This window comes from Trichosurus vulpecula, chromosome 3 (assembly GCF_011100635.1).
Source record: "Trichosurus vulpecula isolate mTriVul1 chromosome 3, mTriVul1.pri, whole genome shotgun sequence".
NCBI lineage: Eukaryota > Metazoa > Chordata > Mammalia > Diprotodontia > Phalangeridae > Trichosurus > Trichosurus vulpecula.
The window spans coordinates 318,715,721-318,741,272 of record NC_050575.1 but is presented as its reverse complement, the minus strand read 5'-3'; the positions used below and the strand labels follow the sequence as shown (position 1 = coordinate 318,741,272).

Sequence of the window (25,552 nt, the reverse complement as noted above, 5' to 3'; positions counted from 1 at the left end):
CCTGGACTCCACCAATGAGAGTAAAAGACCAGTGGCTGGGGGGTGGGGGGTTGTTTACACTAGAGTATAAAGCTAAGTTCTGCCCTCTGGAACCCACCTCTCCCTACTGATTGTCTATCGGTTCGGAGATTGCCCTTTCCCGATGGATTATAATAAAATTACTTTCTACTTTCTACTTGAGAAGCCTCTGAGTTTAACTTTGGGTTTAGTTTTTGTCCCACACAATTTGGAAGAACAGAGGGTCAGGAACTTCAAGGAAACCAGGAGTAAAAGATGTGAAGGAACTAGATTCAGTCGTATCAGACCTTAAACCACATTATAAGGTGAGACCAGTGTTGATGTGTAAAATGGTTAATTTTTATTATTTTAAATTAAAAATTTCCTGTATAAATGAAGCCTATGTAGCCAACAATAGAGGGAAGGCAGAAAATTGGGGTAAAACCCTTACAGACAATCTCCTAGATATAATGTGATTGGGTTGAAATGTTGTGGTGGTGTAAGAAATAATGAGCTGATAGATTTAGAAAAATATGGAAAGACTTGGACTTATGAAGGAAGATGTTACACACATTTAGAGAAACGTATGACAGGTGGAAATAAGCATAATACAGTCTTATGTATATGCAATTGAATGTATATGTGTATATATGTATATGGATATCTACACATATGTATATATACATATATAATATACATGCTGAATTGTAGCCTGGGGTGGGGTGGAGGAAAGAGAAAAATAAAGTAAAAAGTACACAGCAGAAGACAAAAGGAAACATATAAGGAAGCAAAGATGAACAGCTTTGAAAATAATTTGTAATATTTATGACATGTTTTCTTGAAATGGAAATTTCTTTCTTTATATTGAATCTTCTCTTATGCTCTGCTGTGTACATGGCAATCTTTTTTTCTTATTTTGTATTTAAGTTTAAAATAAGTTTTAAAAATTAAAAAATTTTTAAAAAGAGGCAGACCCTTTCACTTGAAGAAGTGGATAGCAAGGGGTACATGGGATGACATGGAAGTGAGCGCCGACAGAATATTACACTCCCTCCCTCTCACTGATCAGGTGATAAAATTATGAACTTAGAAAAGTAGGAAGAATTGGAACTCTCATCAGTTTACATTGTAGTGTCCCTCAGCAGCATCGCCTGATGGCACAATCGATGTCAAGAGCTGAGAGACAGAGAACCGGTTATACACACTAAGAACAGGCAGATTCAGGACTCTATAAGGAACCAACTCTCAGAGCCCAATAGGGGATTATCTAAGGGGAATTTCAGGAGGATTCCACAAAGGGAGAAAAGTACTTCCAATGATCAGGATCGGCGATTCTACCCTTTGACCATGTGAGCTAAGTCTTAGCCCACTTTTCCCTGGGATCTTGTGTGTGAAAGGAGAGAGTGTGCCCCAGTTTTGGGGGGGACATTTCTGTACCAATCGTTGTTGCTATACATATTTAATAAATACTTCTTTCTAAAAACTAATTAAGTCTGGCTGGCTAATTGATAATCATCGGGGAGCCCATCAGTTGGGGCGGCTTGTGAGCAACACTACTAGAAAACCTCCAGCTCATCAAGGTTGCCCCTAGAAACCTGAAGGAAGCAATCCTCGCTCTCTGGGAAGCCAACCTTTGAGGCCAATGGGACTGAGCCTTGAGGGGTTCTTACACATGGGAAAATGAAAGTTGTTGTTGTTTAAGGATTAAAGGCAAAGTCTACTGCTTAACAGTAGCTCTTGTCTACTCAAAAACTTTGGCTACCTTCATTACACCTCAACACTAATGAGCTATTCTGAATAAAGCTGATTCTCTGGATAACAGAAGCATCTCCTACTAAGGAAAAAAAATCAACTATTTTGATGGTGTTTTCTCCTAATGTTACACAGTTTATCTTAAGCATAAGTTACATGCAGACCACACCAAACCTCCTCTGAATTTCCTGGGATCATTGCCGTGCATACTGACAATTGCTCTATAATAAAATGATGCTGTGTAAGCTTGGTAAAATCACCGAACCCTTTAGGGTCCCAGGCAGGGCTCTTAAGGTTCATAAGTTGCCCTGTAGGTGCTGATCTGTGTTGGTGGAGAGAGTTCTTCACGAGGAACTTAAAAAAGGTAGAAAATGGTTTCCCCTGACAATAAGTAGCTATAGGATACTATGCTTTTTCTGAGTTGTTATATACTTTTTAAATCTTTTTCTGTCTCCAAGTAGCATTTCTCACTGCTTGGCTCCTGCCAGCATATCTTATGACTACCCTTTGCCTCCTATTATTATTAGGCTGACAATCAGGATCATAAAGTTTCTTTACATTTTAGGTACTGGAAGTTTATATATATAATATATACAAAAAAGCTTTGCCAAAAATCAAAAGACTACCCAGACTCCACAATCTTGTACATCTCCAATAACCACAAATGATTACAATAAACAATGAAAAAGTCTTACAAACATAATTGAACTTATCTTTCAAGAATAGGAGTAGTTTTATTAAATTGTAAAAAGTGATTTTTGTAAATTCTAATATTTTCTAGTATATTTCATGAGCAGTACTGGTGAGCAAAAATTATTGGCCTATTCTGGGTTTTTATAAACAAAATAAATACCAAATAGTATCCTGCAAAGAAACTGACACTGAAATGCCAGAGTGAATATGTTTACTAAGAGTAATTCATGGTCATTTTCAAAGCAAACACTTTTAAACAGAATATATGTGATGTATACATCACAATGAAATACAGTTGTAAAAGAAAACCTTGGAACTTTGGAAATGTAGAACACATTTAACAGAGGCAAAATTATAAAAAATAGAGATGTTTTGCTGGAAATTTTAAAAAATACACTGCTTTGCTCTAGAAGCAACTCATCTGTAGAGCCCACTACTCCCGTGCTCTGCAGCAGGCAAGTCAACACTCAGGTGAAGAGAGCATAGCCCTTTGGATTCCACATGCCTAACCTCCAGGCCATATTTCATGTTTGTTAATATTTTCTGTACCAGCTTAATTCAGTATGTGTCAGTGGATAACAACAGAACCATCGTTCTTTTACCCAGACACCTTAAACTCTAAGATGTTTCCTTGGGAAGTTCCAAGGTCCAAAGTTCTTAGGTCAAACTTTATTGAGCTTTGTAACAATCAGCACTCTCACTGTCTGATCAAATGCACTGCAGACACAGAGACCCCTCTTGTCTGGGCTCCAATCCAAGCTGGAAATGGGCTGTGTTGACAGGGTTACATTCTGTAGCAGACTTACTGAACCTGCTACTCCCATCTCTACTCCCTCAGAATCTTTCTTCGAACGGTGAGCAGGGTATTCACTGGAAAAAAAAGGAAAGTGATAAGGAATAAGAACCTAACACATGTTGAGTTCAGTGCTTGCATCTACACACATAGAAAAACAGAACACTAATATAATCCCTTGACTTTGGTGTTCAGAAGCATGTAAAGAAAGCCCCTGACCTCTACGTCTGCCAAAAGAGATTTTAATAAAACATTTTACTGAACATGCTGATCCTTCAAATGTACTACTCTGTCAGCTAGAGGCTATTTCTGTACACTATGTACCAGGATGTAATTCTGAAATAGAGAATTGACACAGTCACTGAGGCTTCTCTGCAAACTGAGAACTGATTCCTACCTAGGAGGTTCCAACTACGCAAGTCTGATATGGATACCCCAGACTACTTTGTGCTATTCCTTTAGTTCACTATGGCTCTCGAGACCCAATTTCAGTTTCTTTGTGTAACTGTTGACAATTTCCAGGGGTATAAACTTAGAGACTCTTAGGTTAAAATTTTGAAAAGATTATAAAGGTATTTTGTTTTTACGATGAAAACATGAACCAACAAAGTAGGAACTGAGGCTTAATAACTTCTAAATAATACCTGGGATTGAGAAAAAACAATTCAGGGTGTTCAAAGTTATTAGTCAATATCAATTTATTAATTGTTGGATCTTTTAATGGGGTATATCAACTATTATTTTGTTTCACAGAGGCTAATGGAGGCAGAGTGATAAAGGAGCACATAGCAAATCAAAAATGGAGCAAGAAGATGTAATAACTTCATTCTCTGTATGGTAGACCCAACTACTTCTCATTTTAATTAAAAGGAATAAAACATTCAGATGAACAAATCGTTTAAGTGGAAAGCCCTTTGCTTATATGTCTATTGGCAAGAGCTGCAGCTGTTAAGTATTTAAAAGATCACGTAAAAATGAAAAAAAAAAACCCTTCTCCATTCTCCATTAAAGTTTTTATGTGCCTCATTAATTTTAATCCATTCTCATCAGTTAGTCAAGGGCAAACAAGCTCAGTGTATTGGGGAACATAATTTGGGGCCCAAGGCCCCACAGTTCTGTTCTCTACATAGAGATGAATGAATGGTGATGCATTCAAACTTGAAGTCATTAAATAGAGAAAAGAAATCTGTATGGGAAATACCTTTTAAGTTACATCAAACATTCAGGTGTCAAAGATTTTCACATCTCTGGGAATCGTCTCTGAATGTATGTACAAATATATGTTTACAAATACATTTTATAGAACATACATACTTATGAAATATATGTAAACAGTTGTATGTGTTTATGTACACACATAAACACAGTATAAGAGGCAACAAGGCATCAGTTAAAGTCATACCTCTGATGCACACTAGCTATGATCATAGCCAAATCACCTCTCAGGGGCCCGAGCAACTACAACAGTGAGTTAAAGAAGTTGCAGATCTCTGAGGCTCAGTTTCTTCATGTGTAAAATAAGGGAGTTAGATTAGATGGTCTTTTAAGGTCCCTTCCAGTTCTAAATCTAGGATCCCATGATCTAAATCAATGGAAGGGTTTTCTGCCCAACAATAATAAAATCAGTTATAAATACACAGTATCTAACACACACATGAATATATTTAGATATGCTGAAAATCGAAACATGCAATTGATTGCAAGGGTCCCGTGACTTCTGACCCAGGTATATGAATAGGGAATAGAGAAGGGCTTGGAAGATGTTAAGGAGGCCACAATGGCTGATCTTATAACACAACATCATCACTACCCAGCAATTGCTTAAGCCCTGAACTTACAGCACAGCCCAATCCACAGGATGTGGCCCAGGGACACATACAACCCACAGGCACATAAAAAAGACCCCAGGAAAGCCACTCAGGTAACCAGACTCTCCAGAGACACATGGCTTTGCTGCATGAAGTCTTCCCAGTAGTCCTACTATCCCTCTTTGGTCTCATTTACAGCCCCAGTATACATATGTATGGTATATTATTAGCTTAGCTTCTACTTCTAACCAAGTGTAGTGCATACTTTTAAACCCAGTTGTCATTTCCCAAGCATTTCTGAGGCTATCTCTATGCTTATGACCTTCAGCATCTCTAACTTCAACTTGAGGGAAAAATTATTTGGCTTTTAGATTTCTTCTTCTATGTAAATAATGCAGGTAGGTTTATGGAACATTGGCTCAGAGGCCTGACCTCTCCTCTCCAGAATGAATTTGAGTTTTCTCTCCCTCCCCTTCACCTTTATTCCTCCCTCCCCTTCCTTTTATGAGCCAGCTAGTCTGGCCCATGTACTTAGCAAAGGAAAGATATAGCTGACTCCCATCAGTGAGAGAAGACACGGGATAAAGGACCAAAAAAGAGGGCAATTTAGTAAATACTCGTAGTACTTTTTAATAAATCTGCCTGTCATTTAGCAAGCACATCTAAAGCTGTTTGAGTTTTCAACCTACAGCAACTGCAGTTCTCAACTATGGGAAAAAATGAATTTGCTTCTGAATCTATTCTTCTGGCTAAGTGATTCAGAGGCAACTTTAGTTTTATTTCTATCCCTGTCTAACCTCGATTACTCTGACAAGTACTTTCCAACTGGCACACTGTTTTTCACAACTACCTTTAGCTTCTTATACTTCTAATCAAACCTTATTTTTGAAATACCTGTCATTTCTCATTAAATTGTCAAGTTTTCTTTTCTTTTTTTCCTGCGTCAAATTTTGGAAAAAAGATTTTTCTTTTTCCAAGTTTATTCTGCTTAGCTAAGGGCATCAGAAGCAGTTTAAACTTTTTGTTCTTATAAGGCTTCATTTAAAGGATGCTGACGTTATGATTAGTCTGGTTACTGGACTGAAGAATTAAATTGAAGAGAATAAAAATGCCATTTTCTATGATTCTCCCCATTTGGGATATTTAACTTTATCTTTCTGGTTGTAAAACAAACCAAAATACCAGCCAACAATGGTGATTATTAGATTGTGGCAAAAAAATAGTTGTTCCTGTGCCGTATGAATATAGGTGGAATGTAATATGATCAAACATAATGCTATAATTGGCAATATTCTTTTAGTCCTTCAGAAGAAAGCAATCTTTGTGAATGTAAAATGAATAAAAACATATGTAAATGAAATGTAATGACGGTAGCACTTATGCAGCAAAAAGAAATGTCAAATTATGTCAAAAGGGATTAATCTTTTAGAATGAACAAATACAAAAAAATTCAATCTGTTTTTACTTAATGCTCACTGGCAATTTAAAACAAACAACAACAAAGAAACCAAGCTTATGTTCAGGAACCACAAACCAATAAGAAGAAAACACATACAGTAAGAGACGACTTACTACTTCCACAGATGAAGGCCCCCCGCACCTCCAGCAGTCATAAAGATCTCTCTGTTCTGGGGCAAATGTCGGACTTGCCACACAGTAGATTTATGAGCCTAAAAAGGATCAGTCATACCACTGATTACAAATTCAAATGATGAATAAGAACATACTCAAAAAGGGAATTCATCAATCACAGATTTTCATAAATTGAAACTGGTCAGTTTTTAAAGGAACATAATTGTTTTACTCATTATAATTACATATATGTTATTTATAATTATAATTTTTAATCATATCTTTTCTTTTTAAAAGTCATCAAGAAAATAGGAAAATGAAGTAGCAGTCACATGACACAGTAAAAGGAGAGTCCAATTTTGAGTTGGAGGATCCTGTATGATTCTGGGCAAGTCATCTAACCTTTCTGGTCCCCAATTTTCTTTCTTTCTTTTTTTCGGAAGCAACTGGGCTAAAGTAACTTGCCCAGAGTCACACGGCTAGTACATGTCTAAGGCTGGATTTGAGCTCAGGTCCTCCTGACTCCAAGGCTCGTGCTCTCTCCACTGCGCCACCTAGCTGCTCCTGGTCCTCAATTTTCTAATGTGTAAAAAGAAGGGTTTGTAGCAGACCATCTCTAAAGACCCTTCACCTCTAAATCTAAGATCATTTGGTAACTAGAAATACAGTGGAATCCCTTTTATAACACTGATAGCAGGGCACAGGACCAACAAAGGTTATACCAGTATAGTTACAATTCAGGAGATATTATTTTAATTACTCAATTCCTCAGTCCATGTAATAATGAATTGCATTAAAATAGGATTCTATTATTTTTAGGAGGGAAATTCAAGGAGATTTTGGAAAGAGAAAGATGCTATGATACTAAATGTCCTTTTCCACTTTCCACAGTACAATGTAATTCACTTCTCTTTAAATGGATTTTTTTTTTTGGTGAAATTCAATTAAGCCATGAATCTTTAATTGCAATTGGGGGAAAAATTCACTAATACCAAAGAACTTTAAAAGTATTACATTTTAACTTGCCATTTACTTTCACATAGGCATTTTCGGTCAACATAAAACAGAGGATCTTACGCTGATAAACAAACTATATAACAGATAACCTTTAAACTAGCTTTCTTAAGCCACAGGAAATATTTGTATTTCCTTTAGCTAATGGTTGTAATTGTATCATATTACTTAAGTCCAAGTTCTTTCTTCCAAAAATCATCAGAATAACATGGACCGAAGAGTTTTTTGACCACTTGCCATTTCTTGCTGCTGAACAGCCATCATAATTTTCTTTTGTAATGTGGTCACTTCTTTCCTAAGTTCATTTTGCGCACCTGTAAAAAAGCTTTTGTGGTTCTTCTCCAAGCCTTCCATATTCTTTACTCATTGCTCATATAGCTGTTTGATCATCTTCGTCTATGGCTCTGAACTGTTCTGGCTTGTTGAAAAACCTCTTGCTATTGCTCAAACATATCTGTTAGTTTTTCTTCCTGTTCCTCAGCTTTCTGAACATCCATATCCCACTGCTGAAATAATGTCAGGAACTTATATTCATAGTTGAGTTTCTGCCTCTGTTCTTGTTATGTTTTCCAAACATGCTCCATTTTCTGATCACCAGTTTTAAGAGAAGCCTTAGTACACACTTCCAATCTTTTCTTCTTTTCAGGAAGAGCCTTGTTAGTATCAGCTCCAAATCTTTTCAACATGTTTTGCACTTCACCCCCTATCTTCTTTAACTGTTCCATGAGTAATGACTGCAGAAGGTCTTTTCCCTCCACTCTTTTCAATTACTGCAGTCTTTCCTTCCCTAGCATCTTCCTCAGAATCACTCAGATATTTTGTCTTCTTTGTCAAAGTCATAAGCTCAACTGACCTGATCTTCCATTGCTAGCTTCCCAGATTTTCCTGGGGGATGTTTTCTTCCTGAAGGTGCTATAATTAGGCAATTTCATACTGCTACTTCCAATTATGAAGAGAATGTGAGCTCCAGCAGGTCAGAGACCACAGGGAGCTTTTCTCTACATTCCCAGCAGCTCAGTCATGCTGGGGGAGGGGGGGTGAGAGGGAGGGGATGGCTCCCTCAGCCCCTCCCTGAACTCAGCTAAGCCCTTGGGAGGTCAGTGGCCTCTCACCCAGGACCCCAGCTGTGCCTCAGGCCTTGGGAGCTAAGAGAAAGACAACCAGGATGGTGAGAGATGACAGGACAACAACTGTCATACCGAATATTTTTAAAAGGATGTTTAGATTAATGATATAATGAATTCACAAAATAACACATTTTAGACGGCAATGGTTGAATAGAAAAACTGTAAGATTTGGAGGTCCAAAGAATGAAAGAGCTCCATTTTCAAAGGGTGACAGACTGAGAGATGGAAAAGGTCAGCATGGTCATCTAGGTCAGCCCCTCATTTAGGGGGAAGTGGAGGCCCAGAGAAGATGGATGACTTGCATAGAGTCATACAGGCTGTAAGTGGCAAAGCTGGTATTTGAATCCAGGTTCCCTGAATCTGAAAAGATGCGGGTTCAACCTTGTCATTTAAGTCATTTTCTTACTCCCAGATTCTTCATCTATAAAACAAGGATAATAACATTTCTGGTAGCTCTCTAACAGGGTTGCTATGGGGAAGAAAAGTGTGAAAACTGTGGGAATTAAGCTATCTTATCATTACTACATTAAAAAGTTTTGCCTACCTGTTATAATGAAACCCCAAAAGAGGAACAACCTCTTTTTGGCAAAAAGTAGATACAGTGGCTTTCAACCTTAAATTCTCTTGCTTTGTCATCATTTTAACACCAAATGACTTATCTAAACTCTAAAACAAAAAATGTGATGATTTATAGTACGGTACTAAGGATTAATAAACTCTCTTTAGTTCCAACAATAAAAAGGGCAAAAAGCTGGTCACTGGAGAGAACACCAGCATTTTTTAACACTTTGTAAATGTCTGTCAACCTTCCTAGCTTTCCTAAGCTGTCGAGGGCACCACCATGATTCTAGTCACAAATCTAAGGGTTGTCTCTGACTCTCCACTTTCTCTCATCTCCTATATCCGTGTTTTTGTACCAGATAAGTGTTTAAAGGTTACATCTAAATGTGAGAAATCTAACTGCCCATATGTTATTTGTAAAACATTAAAACATATTCTACATAAAGTCCTGGAAGAAATTTCAGAGCCCAAATGAGAAGTTATCTTCTTCTGTCAAAATAAAAGAACCATTTTTAATAAAGACATTTACTTTATACTCTACCTTTTCTGAAACAGAGGCAAACCCTTTGGTTGGATGCTGAGTTCTCATGTCAAAAATATGGAACTTTCCTTCTAGTGATGTAGCTACTAGTTTATTCATACTGATGTCTTTCCTGTCAAACTCCACACTACAAACCTAAAAATAGAAAGTACAAACATTCATGAGGATGTCATCATTAATAACTGGTTAACACTCTTGAACTGAACAAAGCTGCCTCAAAGTTAGGAGCCAACAAGAAAAAATGCAAAGTAATCATTTTATTTTTTGAACTAGTACATAAGGCTCTTTTCCTAATAATACATTTTCTTTCTCAGAAGAAATACAACATTTTTGGTGTTATATTCTATGAACATAGGTGAAAAGCAGCATCTTTAGTTGTACAGTAAATGAACTTTGGAAAATTATAAACAGAGCATTCTCCACTGAAGGCACACAATTCTGGGACTTCAAGGGTGAGTTTGGGTTATCCATATTTAAGGTATTAGGTAAAGGCCCTCTTTGTGCCAAGGGGGTTTATATGTGCCCTTTTCCAACTCAACGGTAAAAAGATGATTGTGAAAAGGTTCAGTGAAATGACAAAGTCAAAATATACATTACCCCATTTTTAATATTTGTTTCCCATCTTAATGACATATTTTTTAGATCAAATAATTTGACATCCCCGTTGTCATAGCCAGCGCATACAACACGTTCCTCTTGATTATAAGCATTGCCTGGAAACAGACATACAACATTCCAATTTAAAATCATTACTTTATTGAAAAAAAATGTTCCTGCATATTGCCCTGTTAAATATGGAACTGAATGTGTGACCTACATAGAAACATATAAAAAAGTAAACACACAGAATTCCAATTTAATGAGTTAGAGAGATCATCAAAACTGATAAACTGTATACAACATTAAAGGCAAGTTTTAGACTATGTGGTATTATTTATTAGTTTTTACTTGTCATCTAAAACAAATGTCAGGCACTTGCAAAGCACAATGGACATTTTTCTGGTTCCATTTCGATGGAGACTGAGAGGATAGATATTGTACTGACTATATTTATCCTTTTGGCAATAGCTATGTTTCAATGTCTATCACATTTGACTAAAACTATCTTATTGTTTTTTAAAATGCTATTTGTAATTTGGATGTGTTTTTTAAGGGGAAGACAGAAGGGAAAGAATGCAAAGTATATTCTCAGATTCTAGTCTCTCAATTAGAAGTAATTGTAGACAAATGATGAAATATTCTGGATTGCGCTTTGAATGACCATATCTAAACTATTATGGTCAGTTCACATAATAATACAGTTTGACAGATGCCCGGAGTCTGGAATCCCATTCAAGGAACATCAAATCCTCTAACCAGTTTTTCAGTAAGAAATACATGTAAGGAAGTCAAGGATAGGGATTCCCTCCTGCCTGGATACCTGTTTACTCAACAAGTTGCAAAAATCAACACTCCCTCAGTCAAACCAAAATGTTCGGTCACTATATCCAAAAGTCAAGGGCCTCAAAGCCTTATTACTGTTACTCCCTGAGCTTTCTGTTCAGGAATTCATAGTCTTTATAATATAACAGTGTCAGCATAACAGGGAACGTTTATTATCAAAGCCTCCTCCAAAAATTCTTGTTTTTAACATTCTACAAGCCTAACTTATATTAGGAATACATATCCTTGTGCAGGTATTTAAATACCTGCAGGTATTATATATAAATACTGGGCCAAAATGATATTTTCATTAATAAAGAACTACCAAATTGCGACCTTATGAATAAGTGTTATAACAGATTTCTCTTTCAGTTAAATTTACTGTATTCACATCCTCAGAGCAGTGTTAGTAAAAATTGTGGGCTGGGACACAGAAAGAACTTTCATATTCACAATACTGTTACTGTATTAAGCCTTTATTCTGCCAATAGTTGAAAAAGTTCTATGCAATGCACTATAAGGAAGAACATGTTTTTAACAAAAGGAAAAAAATCTTGAACTTTGAATGTTTACATGGTAATAAATCTGGAGCTGGAAAGGACCTCAGAGACTATCATGTTATATTTATTCTCATACCATTAACAAACCACTTGGTCTTTAACTTAACACATTTAAACTTAAGCCTATATATTCTGAGTAAAATGCTGAAAGAAATTAAAGGCAAGCAATACATCAGTTATACATGTTAAACCACGCAAAACATTTCCCTATTAGCCATGTTGCAAATAAAGTGAAAAAATTATGCTTCAATTTACACTCAGAGTTAATCAGTTCTCTCTGGAGGTTGGACAGCATTTTTTATCATGAGTCCTTACATTGTTTTGGATCATTGTACTGATCACAGTAGCTAAATCTTTCACCGCTGATTATCTTTACAATATTACTGTTACTGTGTATAATGATCTCCTGGTTCTATTCACTTCCCTCTGCCTCATATTATATATATCGTTTCTATGAAACCACACTGCTTGTCACTTGTCACATAGAACAATAATATTCAGTCACAATCATATACTACTACTTGTTCAGCCACTCTCCAATTGATGAGTATCTTCAATTTCCAATTCCTTGCAAACCCAAGAAGAGCTGCTATATAAGTATTTTTATACATACAGCTCATTTTTTTAATCTCTTTAAGATATAGACTAGTAGTGGTATAGCTGGATCAAAGGGTATGTATAGTTTTATAGCCCTCTGGACATAGTTCCAAATTGTTCTCCAGAATGGCTGGCTCAGTTCACAACTCCACCAACAGTGCATTGGTCTCCCAATTTTTCCACATCCCCTCCAGCACCTGTCATTTTCCTTTTCTGTCATGATCCTTTCTTAGAGAATTCAGAATAAGCAACAACAATAAGAAGAAACCCATCTGATAGGTGTGAGTTGTTACTTCAAAGTTATTTTAATTTGCATTTCTCTAATCAGTTGTGATTTAGAGTATTTTTTCAAATGACTATTGATAGCTTTTCTTCTTTTGAAAATTGGCTGTTTATAATCTTTGACAATTTATCAACTGGGGAATGGCTCTTATTTATAAATTTTGGCCTCATATATTTGAGAAACTTGGCATTTAACAGAGGAATTGCAATAAAAATTTCTCCTCCAGTTTCCTGCTTTCCTTCTAATTTTGACTGCATTAATTTTGTTTATGTGAAAACTTTTAAATTTCATTTAATTAAAATGACGCATTTTACTTTCTAAGACCACCTCTATCTCCTGTTTGGTCAGAGTCTTATCTTATTCATAGATCTCATAGGTAAAATTTTCCATGCTCCCCTAATTTGCTTATATTATCCTTTATGTATAAATCATGGACCCATTTTGATCATGTCTTGGTATGCAATGTGAGATATTAGTCTATGCCTATTTTCTCCCAAACCGCTTTCCAATTTTTCCAGCAATTTAAAAAAAAATGAGTTCTTGCCCCCAAAGCTTGGATCTCTGGGTTTATCAAACATGAGATCAAAATATTACTATACTTAATCTATTCTACTGATCCACCACTTTATTTCTTAGTCAGCACCAGACTGTTTTGATGATTTTGTGGTTTTATTATTATTGTTCAGTAGTGTCTGAATCTTCATGACACTTCAGTTTCAGTGGCATATAATTGGTTAAAACAGCTCCTAATAATTGCTTAAACTTCCTCTTCATTGGTGGTTCACTCAGCCTTTTCATTTTTAATACAGTTATTTTGGTTTTCTTCTATCTTTTTTTCTAAATCAAGTTAAGCAATGGTTTAATCTGTTTTATTGGGTTTTTTTTAATCAAGCCAGCTCCCAGGTTTATTAGTTCAATGTTTTGTTTTGAACTTTCATTTTTATTAACTTCTCCTTTGTTTTTGAGGATTTCTATTTTGGTGTTTAATTAGGGATTTTTAATTTATGCTTTTTCAAGTTTTTTTTAACTGCACATCCAATTAATTGATCTGTTCTTTCTCTTTTTTATTGATGTGTTTAGAAATATAAATTTCCCCCTAAGTACTGCTTTGGCTGTATCCCACAAATTTTGGTATGCTGTCTCATTATTGTCATTCTCCTTAATGAAATTATTTATTGTTTCTATGATTTGTTCTTTAACCTGTTTATTCTTTTGGATTAGATTTTTTAGTTTCCAATTAATTTTAACCTGTGCTTCCACAGCCCTTTATTGAATGTAATTTTTATTGCATTATTGTCTGAAAAGGTGCATCTAATACTTCTGCACTTTTGCATTTGTTTGTGAGGTTTTTTTTTTTTTGAGGGGGGAAGGCAGGGCAATTGGTGTTAAGTGACTTGCCCAAGGTCACACACCTAGTAAGTGTGTCAAGTGTCTGAGGCTGGATTTGAACTCAGGTCCTCCTGACTCCAGGGTCGGTGCTCTACTCACTGTGCCACCTAGCTGCCCCTTGTGAGGTTTTTATACTCTAATATATGGCCAATTTTTGTGGAGGTGCCATGTAAAGTTGAGAAAAAGGTATACTCTTATCTACTCCAATTTTCTCTAGAGGTCCATCGTATCTAACTTTTCAAAAATTCTGTTACTCTCCCTAACTTCTTTCTTATTTATTTTATGGTTAGCTTTATCAAACTCTGAGAGGGGAAAGTAGAAGTCCTGCACCAGTACAGTTTTATTGTCTTTTTCCTCTTGTAACTGATTTAACTTTTCCTTCAAGAATTTGGATGCTATGCCATTTAGTGTATAAATGTTTAGTTAGCAAGATGTAATTTCCCTGATTACCTCTTTTAATTAGGTCTATTTTTGCTTTTGCTTTGTCTGAGATTGTGATTGCTACCCCTTGCCTTTTTTACTTCAGCTAGAGCATGATAGGTTCTATTCCAAAGATTTATTTTAACTCTCTGTGTGTCTTTCTGTGTCTCTTGTAAACATACAATTTTGAGGAGAGTGAGGTTCAAGCATTGCCTGCAACCTCTCCATTTTCCCCTCCATTCTAAAACTCTTCCTTACACATGAGATAATTTTTCCCATTCTTTCTCTCCCTTCCCCCTTCTCTCATTCTTTTTTCTTACTCCTTCATTTATTTTCTTGAGATCATCCCAACATAGTCAACTCACATCCATGGCCTCTGTCTAGACTCCTAACTATTCTATTAATGATAAAGTTCTTAGGACTTACATGAATCATCTTCCCATATAAGCACACACAGTTCACTTTCATGTTTACCTTTTTATCTTGACTTGAGTCTTGTGTTTGAATATCCAATTTTTATTCAGCCCTGGTATTTTCATCAGGAATGTTTGAAAGACTTCTATTTCATTAAATATCTATTTTCCCTCTGTAGGATTATACTCAATTTTGCTATGTAGGTTATTCTTGGTTGTACTCCTAGCTCCTTTGCCCTCTACTCCTTTAATGTGGAAACTGCTAAATCTTATGTGATCCTGACTGTGGGTCCACCTCATTTAAATGGTTTCTTTTTGGCTGTTTACAATATTTTCTCTCTAACCTGGCAGCTCTAGAATTTGTCTAGAATTTTCCTGGAATTTTTCATTTTGGGATTTCTTTCAGGAAGTGATTGGTAGATTCTTTCAATTTCTATTTTATCCCCTGGTTCTAACATAATGGGCAGTTTTCCTTGATAATTTCTTGAAATATATTGTTGCGGCTCCTTTTCTGATCATTGCTTTCAGGTAGTCCATTAATTCTTATATTGTCTCTCCTGAATCTATTTTCCAGGTCAGTTGTTTTTCCAATGAGATTATCTCACATTTTTTTCTATTTTTTTCATTCTTTTGACGTTTATTTTGTTTCTTTATATCTCATGGAGTCATTAATTTCTACGTGGTTCTACTTTTTCTGCATGATTCTACTTTTTAAGGAATTATTTTTCTTCAGTGAGCGTTTGTACTTCTTTTTTCATTTGGTCAATTCTGCTTTTTAAGGAGTTCTCTTCAGTGAATTTTTTGTGCCTTTTTTACCACTTGTTCAATTCTGTTTTTTTTTTAAGGTATTATATTCTTCGGTATTTATGTGCTTCTTTTACCAAGCTATTAATTGTCTTTCCATAATTTTCCTGTATCACCCTCATTTCTTTTCCCAACCTTTCCTCTATCACTCTTGTCCCTTTTTAGCTCTTCCAGGAATTCTTGTTTGAGCTTGTGTCCAATTTGCATTTTTCTTTGAGGCTTTGCTTCATCTTGTCTTTTCATCTTGACTTATTCTGAGTTTGTGTCCAAATTTCTCTGTTTTTTTTTTTTAAAGGCTAGGTTCTTTTTTTGTTGTTTGCTCATTTTCCAGCCTATTCTTGATTTTGAATTTTATGTTAAAGTTGGTCTCTGTTCCTAGGGTGGGGATGGAGTACAGTGGAGGGTCAATTTTCCAAACTTTAGGCTTTTTTTGTGCCACTGTTTTCAAAGCTAGTTATGGAGTGAGGATTCTGTAAGTTTTCAGTGCTTCCCAGTGCTACTGGGAGAGTTGTGGTCACTGTTCTCCTGGTACGTGCTCTTGTCTTTACCCAGGAAAGGCTCTGCTCCCCTCCAGTTGCTTCTTTTGGCCCTAGAACTATGACCTAGAATTGCATATGAGTACTGTGCCCAGTGTTAGCTCAAGGTCTCCTGTAATCTGTTTCTAACCAGTCGTCAAATCCCCTTACCATCTCTGAGATGAGAGATCCCAAAGCTGCTGCTGGTGCTATTGCAGCTGCCTCCAGGGCTCATTGGTGCTATTGCCACCAAATGCATTCTCGGTCAGCTCCCATCCCAGTGTCACAGACCTGTCCTACCACCCTCCTAAGTTATTTTGGGCTGGAAAAATGTCTCACCCCAACCTTTACTTGGCTATGCCACTCCAGAATCTGACTGGACATGTTATTTGAAAGTTGCTTGGAGGAGAATGTTGGGGAAGTTTAGCTAGGCTGCTGCCTCTGCTCAGCCATCTCAGCTCCACCCCAGAAAGTTCATTTTTGAGATGATTTAACATCCACAAGAATCAGCATAGTGAAAGAGTGTTTGATCTGGCACCCAGCTAGAAAAGCTTCCTTTGCCCCTTATAAACTGTTATTTAATCAATGAATAAACATTTATAAAGCACCTACTAAGTCCTAGGGATACAAAAAGTGGCAAAAGACAGTCTCTGATCACAATCCAATGAGAGAGAAAAGAAGCAAATGAATATGTACAAGCAAACTATATACAGGACAAACAGGAGATAATTAACAGAGCAAAGCACTAGAATTAAGAGAGTTAAGAAAGGTTTCCTGTAGAAGATAGCTGGGACTTACAAGTACTAGTAGCTGCGGCAGAGGAGAGAGAGCACTCCAAGCATGGGGGGCAGCCAGAGAGAACACCTGGAGCTAAGGGATGAAGCACCTTGTTTGTGGAACAGTCGGGAGACAAGAGAATGTGGTGGGGAGTGAGGTGTAAGAAGACTGGAAAGGTTTCAAACGATGTAAACGTGGAGAGAACAAAGAGCTTTACTGATCCTTGGCTTCCTCTTCTGTGAGTGAGGAAAACAACACCCACAGTATTTATACCACAGAGCTGTTGTAAGGATATTATTTTCTTCATGTTCTAAAAAATCTCCCCATAACACAAATACTACATGTAACTGAATGAATTAAAAAACACTTACTGAACACTTACTACGAATAGTGCCAGGCTGTGCTAAGTGCCAGGGTTACAGTAAAAAAGAAAGACAGTTAAGGAGCTCGCAGCTTAATCAGAAAAGACAACATGTATAACGGGAGGTGCAGTGAGGGAGGTCAGTCACAAGGATGGTGATCAGAGCCACAGGACGATTGAAGGACACGTCTTTTCCTGGAACAGTAGTGTTGATCTGATTAGTAACTTTTGCATGATATATTTTTAAAATATCTTAAAATTTTTTTTTACTCCTATTAATTAACGTCCAGCTTAAAAAAAACAGTAACCAAACAGTTCATTCCTTCATTTAACATCCACTTAAGGAAAACTTTCTGTCTACCGCGTATTATGTTAGGCAATGAGGAATACAGAAATAGAAAAGCAAACTGGAGGCAGAGCCAAGATGACAGAGTAGAGGCAAGAACTCACCTGAACTCTTCCAAATTCCAATCCAAACAATTTTAAAATAACACTGCAAATCTAATTCTGGAGCAGCAAAGCCAACACAAGGTCGAGGTGAAACAAGTTTGCAGCCCAAGACAACTTAGATGGTTGGCAGGAAAGGTCTGTCACACTGAGGCAGTGGTTGGGGTATGGAGCACAGAATGGTCCATTACACAACAAAGCCAGCAGCAGGCCTTTGAAGTGGCTGCAACAGCACCAGCACCTCAGCCCACAGATGATAAGGGAGTCGGGCAATGGTCAGAAAGAGATTACAGGGGACCCTCTGCTGGTCCCTGTTGCTGGGTATGGGAGCCTGTTGCATTGCACAGATGCAGTTCTGGGTCACAGTTCAAGGGCAAGGAGGATTGACTTCAGGAGAGCAGGGACCCAGGCCCTGGTCTCAGTTCCAAGGCAGAAAAGGGCACTAGCGCTTGCAACCACCACAGAGCAAGAGTCCAAGTCACAGTTCCAGGGTCAAAAGGACAATGATACTTTAGCCAGAGGGGAGCAGGGGCCCTGCTCACAGTTCCAGGGTGGAGAAGAGTCCTTGTGGTTGCTCACAAAGGAGTACAGGCCCAGGTTTCAGAAAGGAGGACTAATGCTTATGGCTGCAGGACAGCAGGGGATCTGGTCCTAGTTCTTGTGCCAACAGGCAGACTGGGCAGTTGTGGCTGCAGAAGAACAAGGTCCTTTCCTGAGTAAAGACCTGAGCACAAGGCAGGAGAGCACTGACCACACCTCTCCTTGGATCACAACACCTTGAAAGCACTAAAATCTTAAAGATCCCCTCTCCTCCGCCCCCAGAACTAGTTCTGAAAATAGCAGCACATAAAACCTGGAATTTAGGACAGTGCCTCCTAGCCATGGGGGAAGGCGCCCTAGCAGTACCAGATCTCAAACACAGTAGTAATCATCAAAACAATGAGGTACTGGCTAATAAATAAAGGGGTGCATCAGTGGAATAGATTAGATACACCACACACAGTAATTAAATGACCATAGTAATCTCTCATTTGCTACCCAAGCTTTTGGGATAAGAATTCATTATCTGACAAAAATTGCTGGGAAAACTGGGAAACAGTTTGGCAGAAACTAGGTATGTACCAACATCTCATACTGTATACCAAGATAGGGTCAAAATGGGTACATGATTTATGCATAAAGGGTAACATCATAAGCAAATTAGGAGAGCATAGAAAATTTTACCTGTTAGATCTATGAAGAAGGAAAGAATTTAGTACCAAACAAGAGATAGAGAGCATTACAGGAGATAAAATGAATAATTTTGATAACATTAAATTAAAAAGGTTTTGCACAAATAAAACCAATGCAGTCAAGGTTAAGAAGAAAAGCAGAAAACTGGGGGGAAATTTTTATAAGCTTCTTTGACACAGTTTCATTTCAAATATATAGAGAACTGAGTCACAAGTCATTCCCCAATTGACAAATGGTCTAATGATATAAGCAGGCCGTTTTCAGAAGAAGAAATCAAAGATAACTATGGTCATATGAAAAATGCTCTAAATAGCTACTGATTGGATAAATGTAAATTAAAACAACTCTGACATGCCACCTCACACCTGGCTAATATAACAGAAAAGGAAAATGACAAATGTTGGAGGGGATGTGGAAAAACTGGAACACTAATGCACCATTGGTAGAGTTGTGAACTGATCTGGAGCAGTTTAGAACTACGCCCAGAAGGCTATAAAACTGTGCAATACCTCTACTAAGTTTGTATCCCAAAGAGATCGAAGAAAAAAGAAAAGGACCTATATGTACAAAAGTATTTATAGCAGCTATTTTTGTGTTGGCAAAGTTTTGAACATTTAGGAGATGCCCATCAATCAGAGAATGTTTAAACAAGTTCTGGTATATGATTATGATGGCATACTATTGTGTTATATGAAATGAAAAGCAAAAAGGTTTCAGAAAAACTTGGGAAGATTTATATGAACTGATGTAAAGTGAATGGAGTAGAACCAATGTAAAATTGTATACAGTAACAGGAATATCGTATGATGATCAACTGTGAATGATGTAGCTATTCTGCTCAATACAATGATCCAAGGCAGTTCCTCAAAGGAGTTATGATGAAAAATGCTATCCACCTCTAGGGAAAGAACTGATGAAATACGAATGCAGATTGAAGTATATTTTTTTAAATTTTTCTTGGGCTTTTTTTTGTCTGTGTTTTCTTTTCCAACATGGCTAATATGGAAATATATTTTGCAAGATTTCATATGTATAACCTATACCAAATTGCTTGCCTTCTCAAGGAGTAGAGAGGGGTGAGAGGATTTGGAACTCAAAATTTAAAAAAATGTTAAAAAATTTCTAAATGTAATTAAAAAAAAATAAGACACATAAAGAAAAGAAAACAAGAGAAAAGAAATCTGACCTAGGAAGACTCTTCTCTAGTCTTGGTGGACAGCTGGTACAGGGAGCACAGATTTCAAATGGTCCACTAGTAATAAAATCCAACTTAAGAATAGTAGATAACAAAGAGCCAGTAGGCGTATTTCTTACTGTCACCATCATAATGATTAGTAATACAAAAATGTCATTCATCATGATATGCTGTATGCATTGCAAAGGATGCTAGCATTTTAATGATCACCATATGTAATAATATACTATGTAAGAATATGATATTTTTATAACTGCTATGGCTGTATGCATAAAGGCAGCCCAGCCCCGGGCATGGGGAGCTGGATTTGGGATCCCAGGGCTTTGCCTGAAGTCTTGCCTCTGAAACATGGGGGCTATGACCGTGGACGAGTCACCTAACTTCTCAGTGACCCATGAGAAAGTGCTGATCTACTCTGGTAGAGGGAGCTTTCTTACCAGGAGTTCCCTATACAAATACCAATAATATGAATACACAATAGTTCTCCACTTCTGATGTCTATACCAACAGATGGAAGAGAACATTAGGAAGATGACCTCATCACTTTATCAAGTAAGAGCAACAGTGACTGCTAGAATTGTTATTAACATGCAGCTGGTTTTGACAATGATACACTATTACAGTCATTAACAGTATGAGTTTACATAGTTACAGGAACTGTCTGAAGGTACTATTATAACTTCAGAAAACTATGAGTACTTTTAATTTCAAGTATATATCAAACAGGGAAAGCAAACTGCCACAAAGTGCTACTGAATCTTATTTTAAGCAATAAATTGGTGGCACTTTGTTCCTTCTTATTCTTTGCATCTCCTTTCTCTTTTTCTGTCCCCTTCTACTTGTTTCTATTTTCTTTCACAGACCTATTTGCTTGGGTGACTAGTGTCACTCAGAGGTATTTCTTAAGCCTGCTGATGGCATTCTGCGCTAAATAAAAAAAAAAGTTGTTGGTCCTTAGATCTAGGCAAATAATCTCTTTTTAAAAAATTCTGTATAAATCCAATAATCCTGAAGGGAGGCTACATGCATATAACCCTTAAAATTTCTTTAAGTACTCTCTCATGTTTTGTAATCTGATACCTAAAAATGCAAATGTCGATTAATAATTTACCAAATGCAACAGTCCAACAGTCTCTCTTGCTTTCTCCTTGTACAGGTTCCATATTAGCAACAGGAACATCTTTTTGCCTGGGGTCCCATACCTTTACGGTTCCTATCAGGAATAAAAAAGGATTGCTAAAATGAATGGTTACCAATTAGTATCCTTTTAGTTTTCTTGTATCACACTCCTAAAATCAAATACTGAGAGGCTGAAGCGTCTATGGTAGTGTTTTAGGCACCATGATGCCTGAGAAAATCCACATGTTTTCTGACCTGTAATAACTAGGAAATAGCGTCATGGAAAGGGCCTTGGAATGGAGTCAGGACAAAGGAAGTAACTTGTGGGACTTTGAGCAAATTACAAATTCTCTCTGTACCTCAGTTTACTCACATGTGAAAAATAAAGGGATTAGACTAGATGAACTCCAACGTCCTTTCCAGCCCTAAATCTGTCATTCTATAATCCTAAGTAATACTGCACTTATCAATCACAGAAATAACATCAATTATCACCTGACTCGTTTTTCAGATTAATGAATTTTAAAAAGCCATTCCAAAACAATCCACACTCTAGGTTTCACTCACAAAGAAAGTGTAGTTGTGACCTATTTCAGATCATATTGTTTTCTTTGCTCTAGTCTGACACTAACCTATTAAAAATGCTCATTATTGTTTTCATTCTATTCTTTCCCCCTTTTCACTCGTGTTATCTGGCTTATATAGGCACAATAAACAATATAATCAATCAACCAACAAATATTTAATAAGGGCCTACTAAAAGCTTCTATGACTTTTGTATCTTATGTAGGACTCAAAGATATCATTTCTTTCAAAACCAACTTTCATTTTCTCTTAGTAATGGGTTAAAGGAGCGCAATAAAATTAAAGGTAATTCTTCCCTAACCAATCTGGATGATAAAATCCTTGCGGGCAGAGAACCTAATGTAGCACCTAGTATACAATAAACACTGAATAAATGCTTACTAAATGAATGCTAAATGGTTGAATTTCTATTTCCGCCTTTTACTTGAACATGTAATTATTCAAGTTTAATTAACTGGATTCACCTTCTATTTCTACATCACTCCCGGAGAGATGGGAAATGTGTACCGACACAGGGCTGCCCTTCGTAGATACAGGGCAGTCAGTAGGAGGGAGAAGTTTAGAAAACCAATCGATTAACAAACATTCATTAAGTGCCTGCTATGTGTCAGGCACTGTGCTAGTACTGGGGATACAAAAAAAAAAATGAAAGTCACTGTCCTCAAGGAGTTTCTACCAGGGAAGACAAGTAGAAAAATTATATAAAAATATATTCAAAATAAATCATAAATTTTTTAAAATTTATGTAAATATAAATATATATATATGTATAAAATTTATGTAGATATGTATGTCTTGTGACTATAAAATAAGAGCCATAAAAAACTGCTTCTGAGCCCCTATTGGAAAAAATTTTCTCTTCTTTTCTTCACCTCCTCCACATGTTTTCTCCTTCAAGGAATCTCTTTCTCCTCCCCACCCTTCCCCCCAGCAAGCTTAGGTGCCTGAATTTCCTTGCCCCTCTCCATGTAGTCACAAAGAAGTCTGGCCTGGGAAAGAGCTGGGGCACTGCCACTGAAGATACCTGCGATATAATCTCTTTTTGTTAGTGGATGTAATAGAATCCTTTGCTTTTTAACAGCTGTCAATCTGGCAACTTTTACTTCCACAAAAGCTGTTTTTTAAAAAGGAGAAAAAGAGAAGTTGCCATTCATGTTATACTGGCAGTTGCTAGATTTTAAAAGTCTACAAGGTTCACAGGAAAACAGATTTCAAAGATTTGGCCCAGTACAAAGCTATACTGGTTTTATCTAATATCACTTAGTTTTATTTGAAAACTAACATAAGATGACTTAGTTTTAAACTCCAACTTGCCCACTAGCAGAAGCATGGCATAATGAGGAGGGGCCTAGATGAGGGCTAAGAATCCCTGAGTTCCGGTCTCAGTTCTGCCACATGCCAGCTGTGGAATCACGGGTAAATTACAGACAAATCACCCCTCTCCCCCTCAGTTTCCTACTTGTTAAATGTGGATAACATCACTTGTCTTCCCCACCTCACAAGATCAAATATCAAATAAGACTGTAAATGACACAGTGCTATAGGAATGTGAAATATTACTATCACAACACTATGGACATGTAGACTCAAACGAAGGAATGAATATAGATAAAACCAGGAGTTCAAAAAGACTTTTTCTACTTCAGCATCCACAAAGGTGGACGGAATTTTCCCTGGAAAAGATACAGAGTATTCTGACTCACCATCTCGGCTGCCTGTTACGATTTCTGGTGCTCCTTCCCCAATTCCTAAGCCACCTACACCATCTATAGTATTTATGATTTCCTTATGGCCTTTTACAGAGTACACTGGCATCTGTGGCGCTTCCAAATTCCTATACAACAGAAAACAGTTATAAACATAGCATACTTAGTGTTCCACTAAAATTTGGTAATAAAATAAACACAATGTTCAAATTTGAATTTAAAATAAAGGTTCTGTTATCAAAATTTTGTGAAATACATTAGTTTTAAAATGTTCTGCACTTCACCATAATATCTTCTCTTTCCACTTGATACCCCCACTGCTCACCCCCAAATCTTATACTAACTTTAATAAAAAGTAAATTCAAATTAGTTTAGATTACAACCAAAGTGGGTATTGGCATTTTGTTTGAGACATTTTACTAATATCTAAATAAGTGGACAAGACAGTTTAATTTTTACTAACGAGAAATCTCCCTTAATAGAAGGTATATTCTTTTGTTTTCAGTGTGAATTCCAGATAATGCCTCATCCACTTAAATACTTTCATCTCTTTTCTAAACTGTGCTTAAATATTGTAAATTATTTAAAATATTATCTGTGATGTTATATAGACCAAATGTTTCAAACTACTCTAATAATGGTTGGTGAAGAGAAAGACAAATGCAAGAATTGGCCTAAGGAAGTGTAGATCCTAGATAGGAAGTTTGAGAGATAAGGATGTCCTGGCATAGCTAGTTTTAACAAACTCTTTTTTTCAGTCTCTTCTCCAATTCTTTTTTCACTCCTTTTATTTCACCAATTGGAGTCTTTCCTATTCTTTCCTTCCTTTAATATTTAGTATTATATATCTTTTTTTAAGCAAAAAAAAAAGGCTATTCATGAACTATAAACCTTGCCTATTCATCAAGACAAGGTTCACGTGTACTGAATAGAGGTTAGGTCTTGGAATCAGGAAGACGTGTTCAAATCCTGCTTCTGAAATATAGGTGTGACCATGGATAAATTACAGATGAGTTGCCAATATGCACTGGTTTATACAAACTCCTATTTCTCAATCTATTCACCTACTGCTCTCATACTCTTTTGCTTTTTCTGGTGGAGCCTTTCCTAATGTTTCTCTCCTTTAATATTTCACTTTAAGTCCTAAGCATGTTGGTAGATGTTATTTGTCCACAAAGCAGTTAATACAAAGAAGAGTTCTAAATAGTCCCAATTTCCTAAAGGATATAAGACTAAGCTATGAAAAAATCGTTTCAAGACAATTTTCTTCCAAAGTGGTATGGGTCAAGATGCTAGCCAAGATAATTCTGTAGAGGAAATTTCTTGTCCAGAGAATCACTATATACTCATACATTTCAAGTCATTAATATAAGTGATGCTCCTAAAAATTAAAGTCATAGGACTTAGAGCTAGGACTGACAGATTTTAGAGAATACCTGGTCCCTTATTTTACAGATAAGAAAATTAAAGCCAGAGAGGTGAAGCTATTTGCCCCCAGTCACAAATAAAAGTGGTTTGTTTCAAAGCCTTGATTAGACTCTAGGTCCTTGGACTCGATACAGTCGGATGAAAAGATAATTCTGATAAAAGACACAGATGACAAGATTTTTACACACTTGTTATGGATCCCTTTTACAGTATAAATTTAACTTAGTTTATACAATAGCTATGTTCCTGAAAATGTACATAAATATTTGATTTAGAAAACCAGTTTTTAAATTCACTACTGGAAATTTTTATTTAAAGAAACGTAGCCAATGAATCCTTTTGTGAAGAAAATGCTACTTTTGTCATTAAATACAAAATAATTTTTCAGTTTTATAACTTTGGAACTTCACATACATAGCCTTAAAGAATATAACCAGAAG

The 25,552-nt window shown here is 36.6% G+C and overlaps 1 protein-coding gene across 1 annotated transcript in view; it reads right to left on the bottom strand.

Annotated features, from left to right (window-relative positions):
- Positions 1-335: 335 nt before the first annotated feature.
- WDR92 (WD repeat domain 92) overlaps positions 336-25,552 on the bottom strand; it is a 41,280-nt gene continuing 16,063 nt past the window's right edge. The window contains exons 3-8 of the mRNA XM_036751848.1: positions 23,682-23,812; positions 21,386-21,487; positions 10,456-10,571; positions 9,859-9,993; positions 6,616-6,713; positions 336-3,312 (exon numbers count right to left, since the gene is read on the bottom strand). Of these exons, the coding sequence (XP_036607743.1) occupies positions 3,105-3,312; positions 6,616-6,713; positions 9,859-9,993; positions 10,456-10,571; positions 21,386-21,487; positions 23,682-23,812 (790 nt within the window). The 3' untranslated portion in view covers positions 336-3,104. The remainder of the gene's footprint in view (positions 3,313-6,615; positions 6,714-9,858; positions 9,994-10,455; positions 10,572-21,385; positions 21,488-23,681; positions 23,813-25,552) is intronic.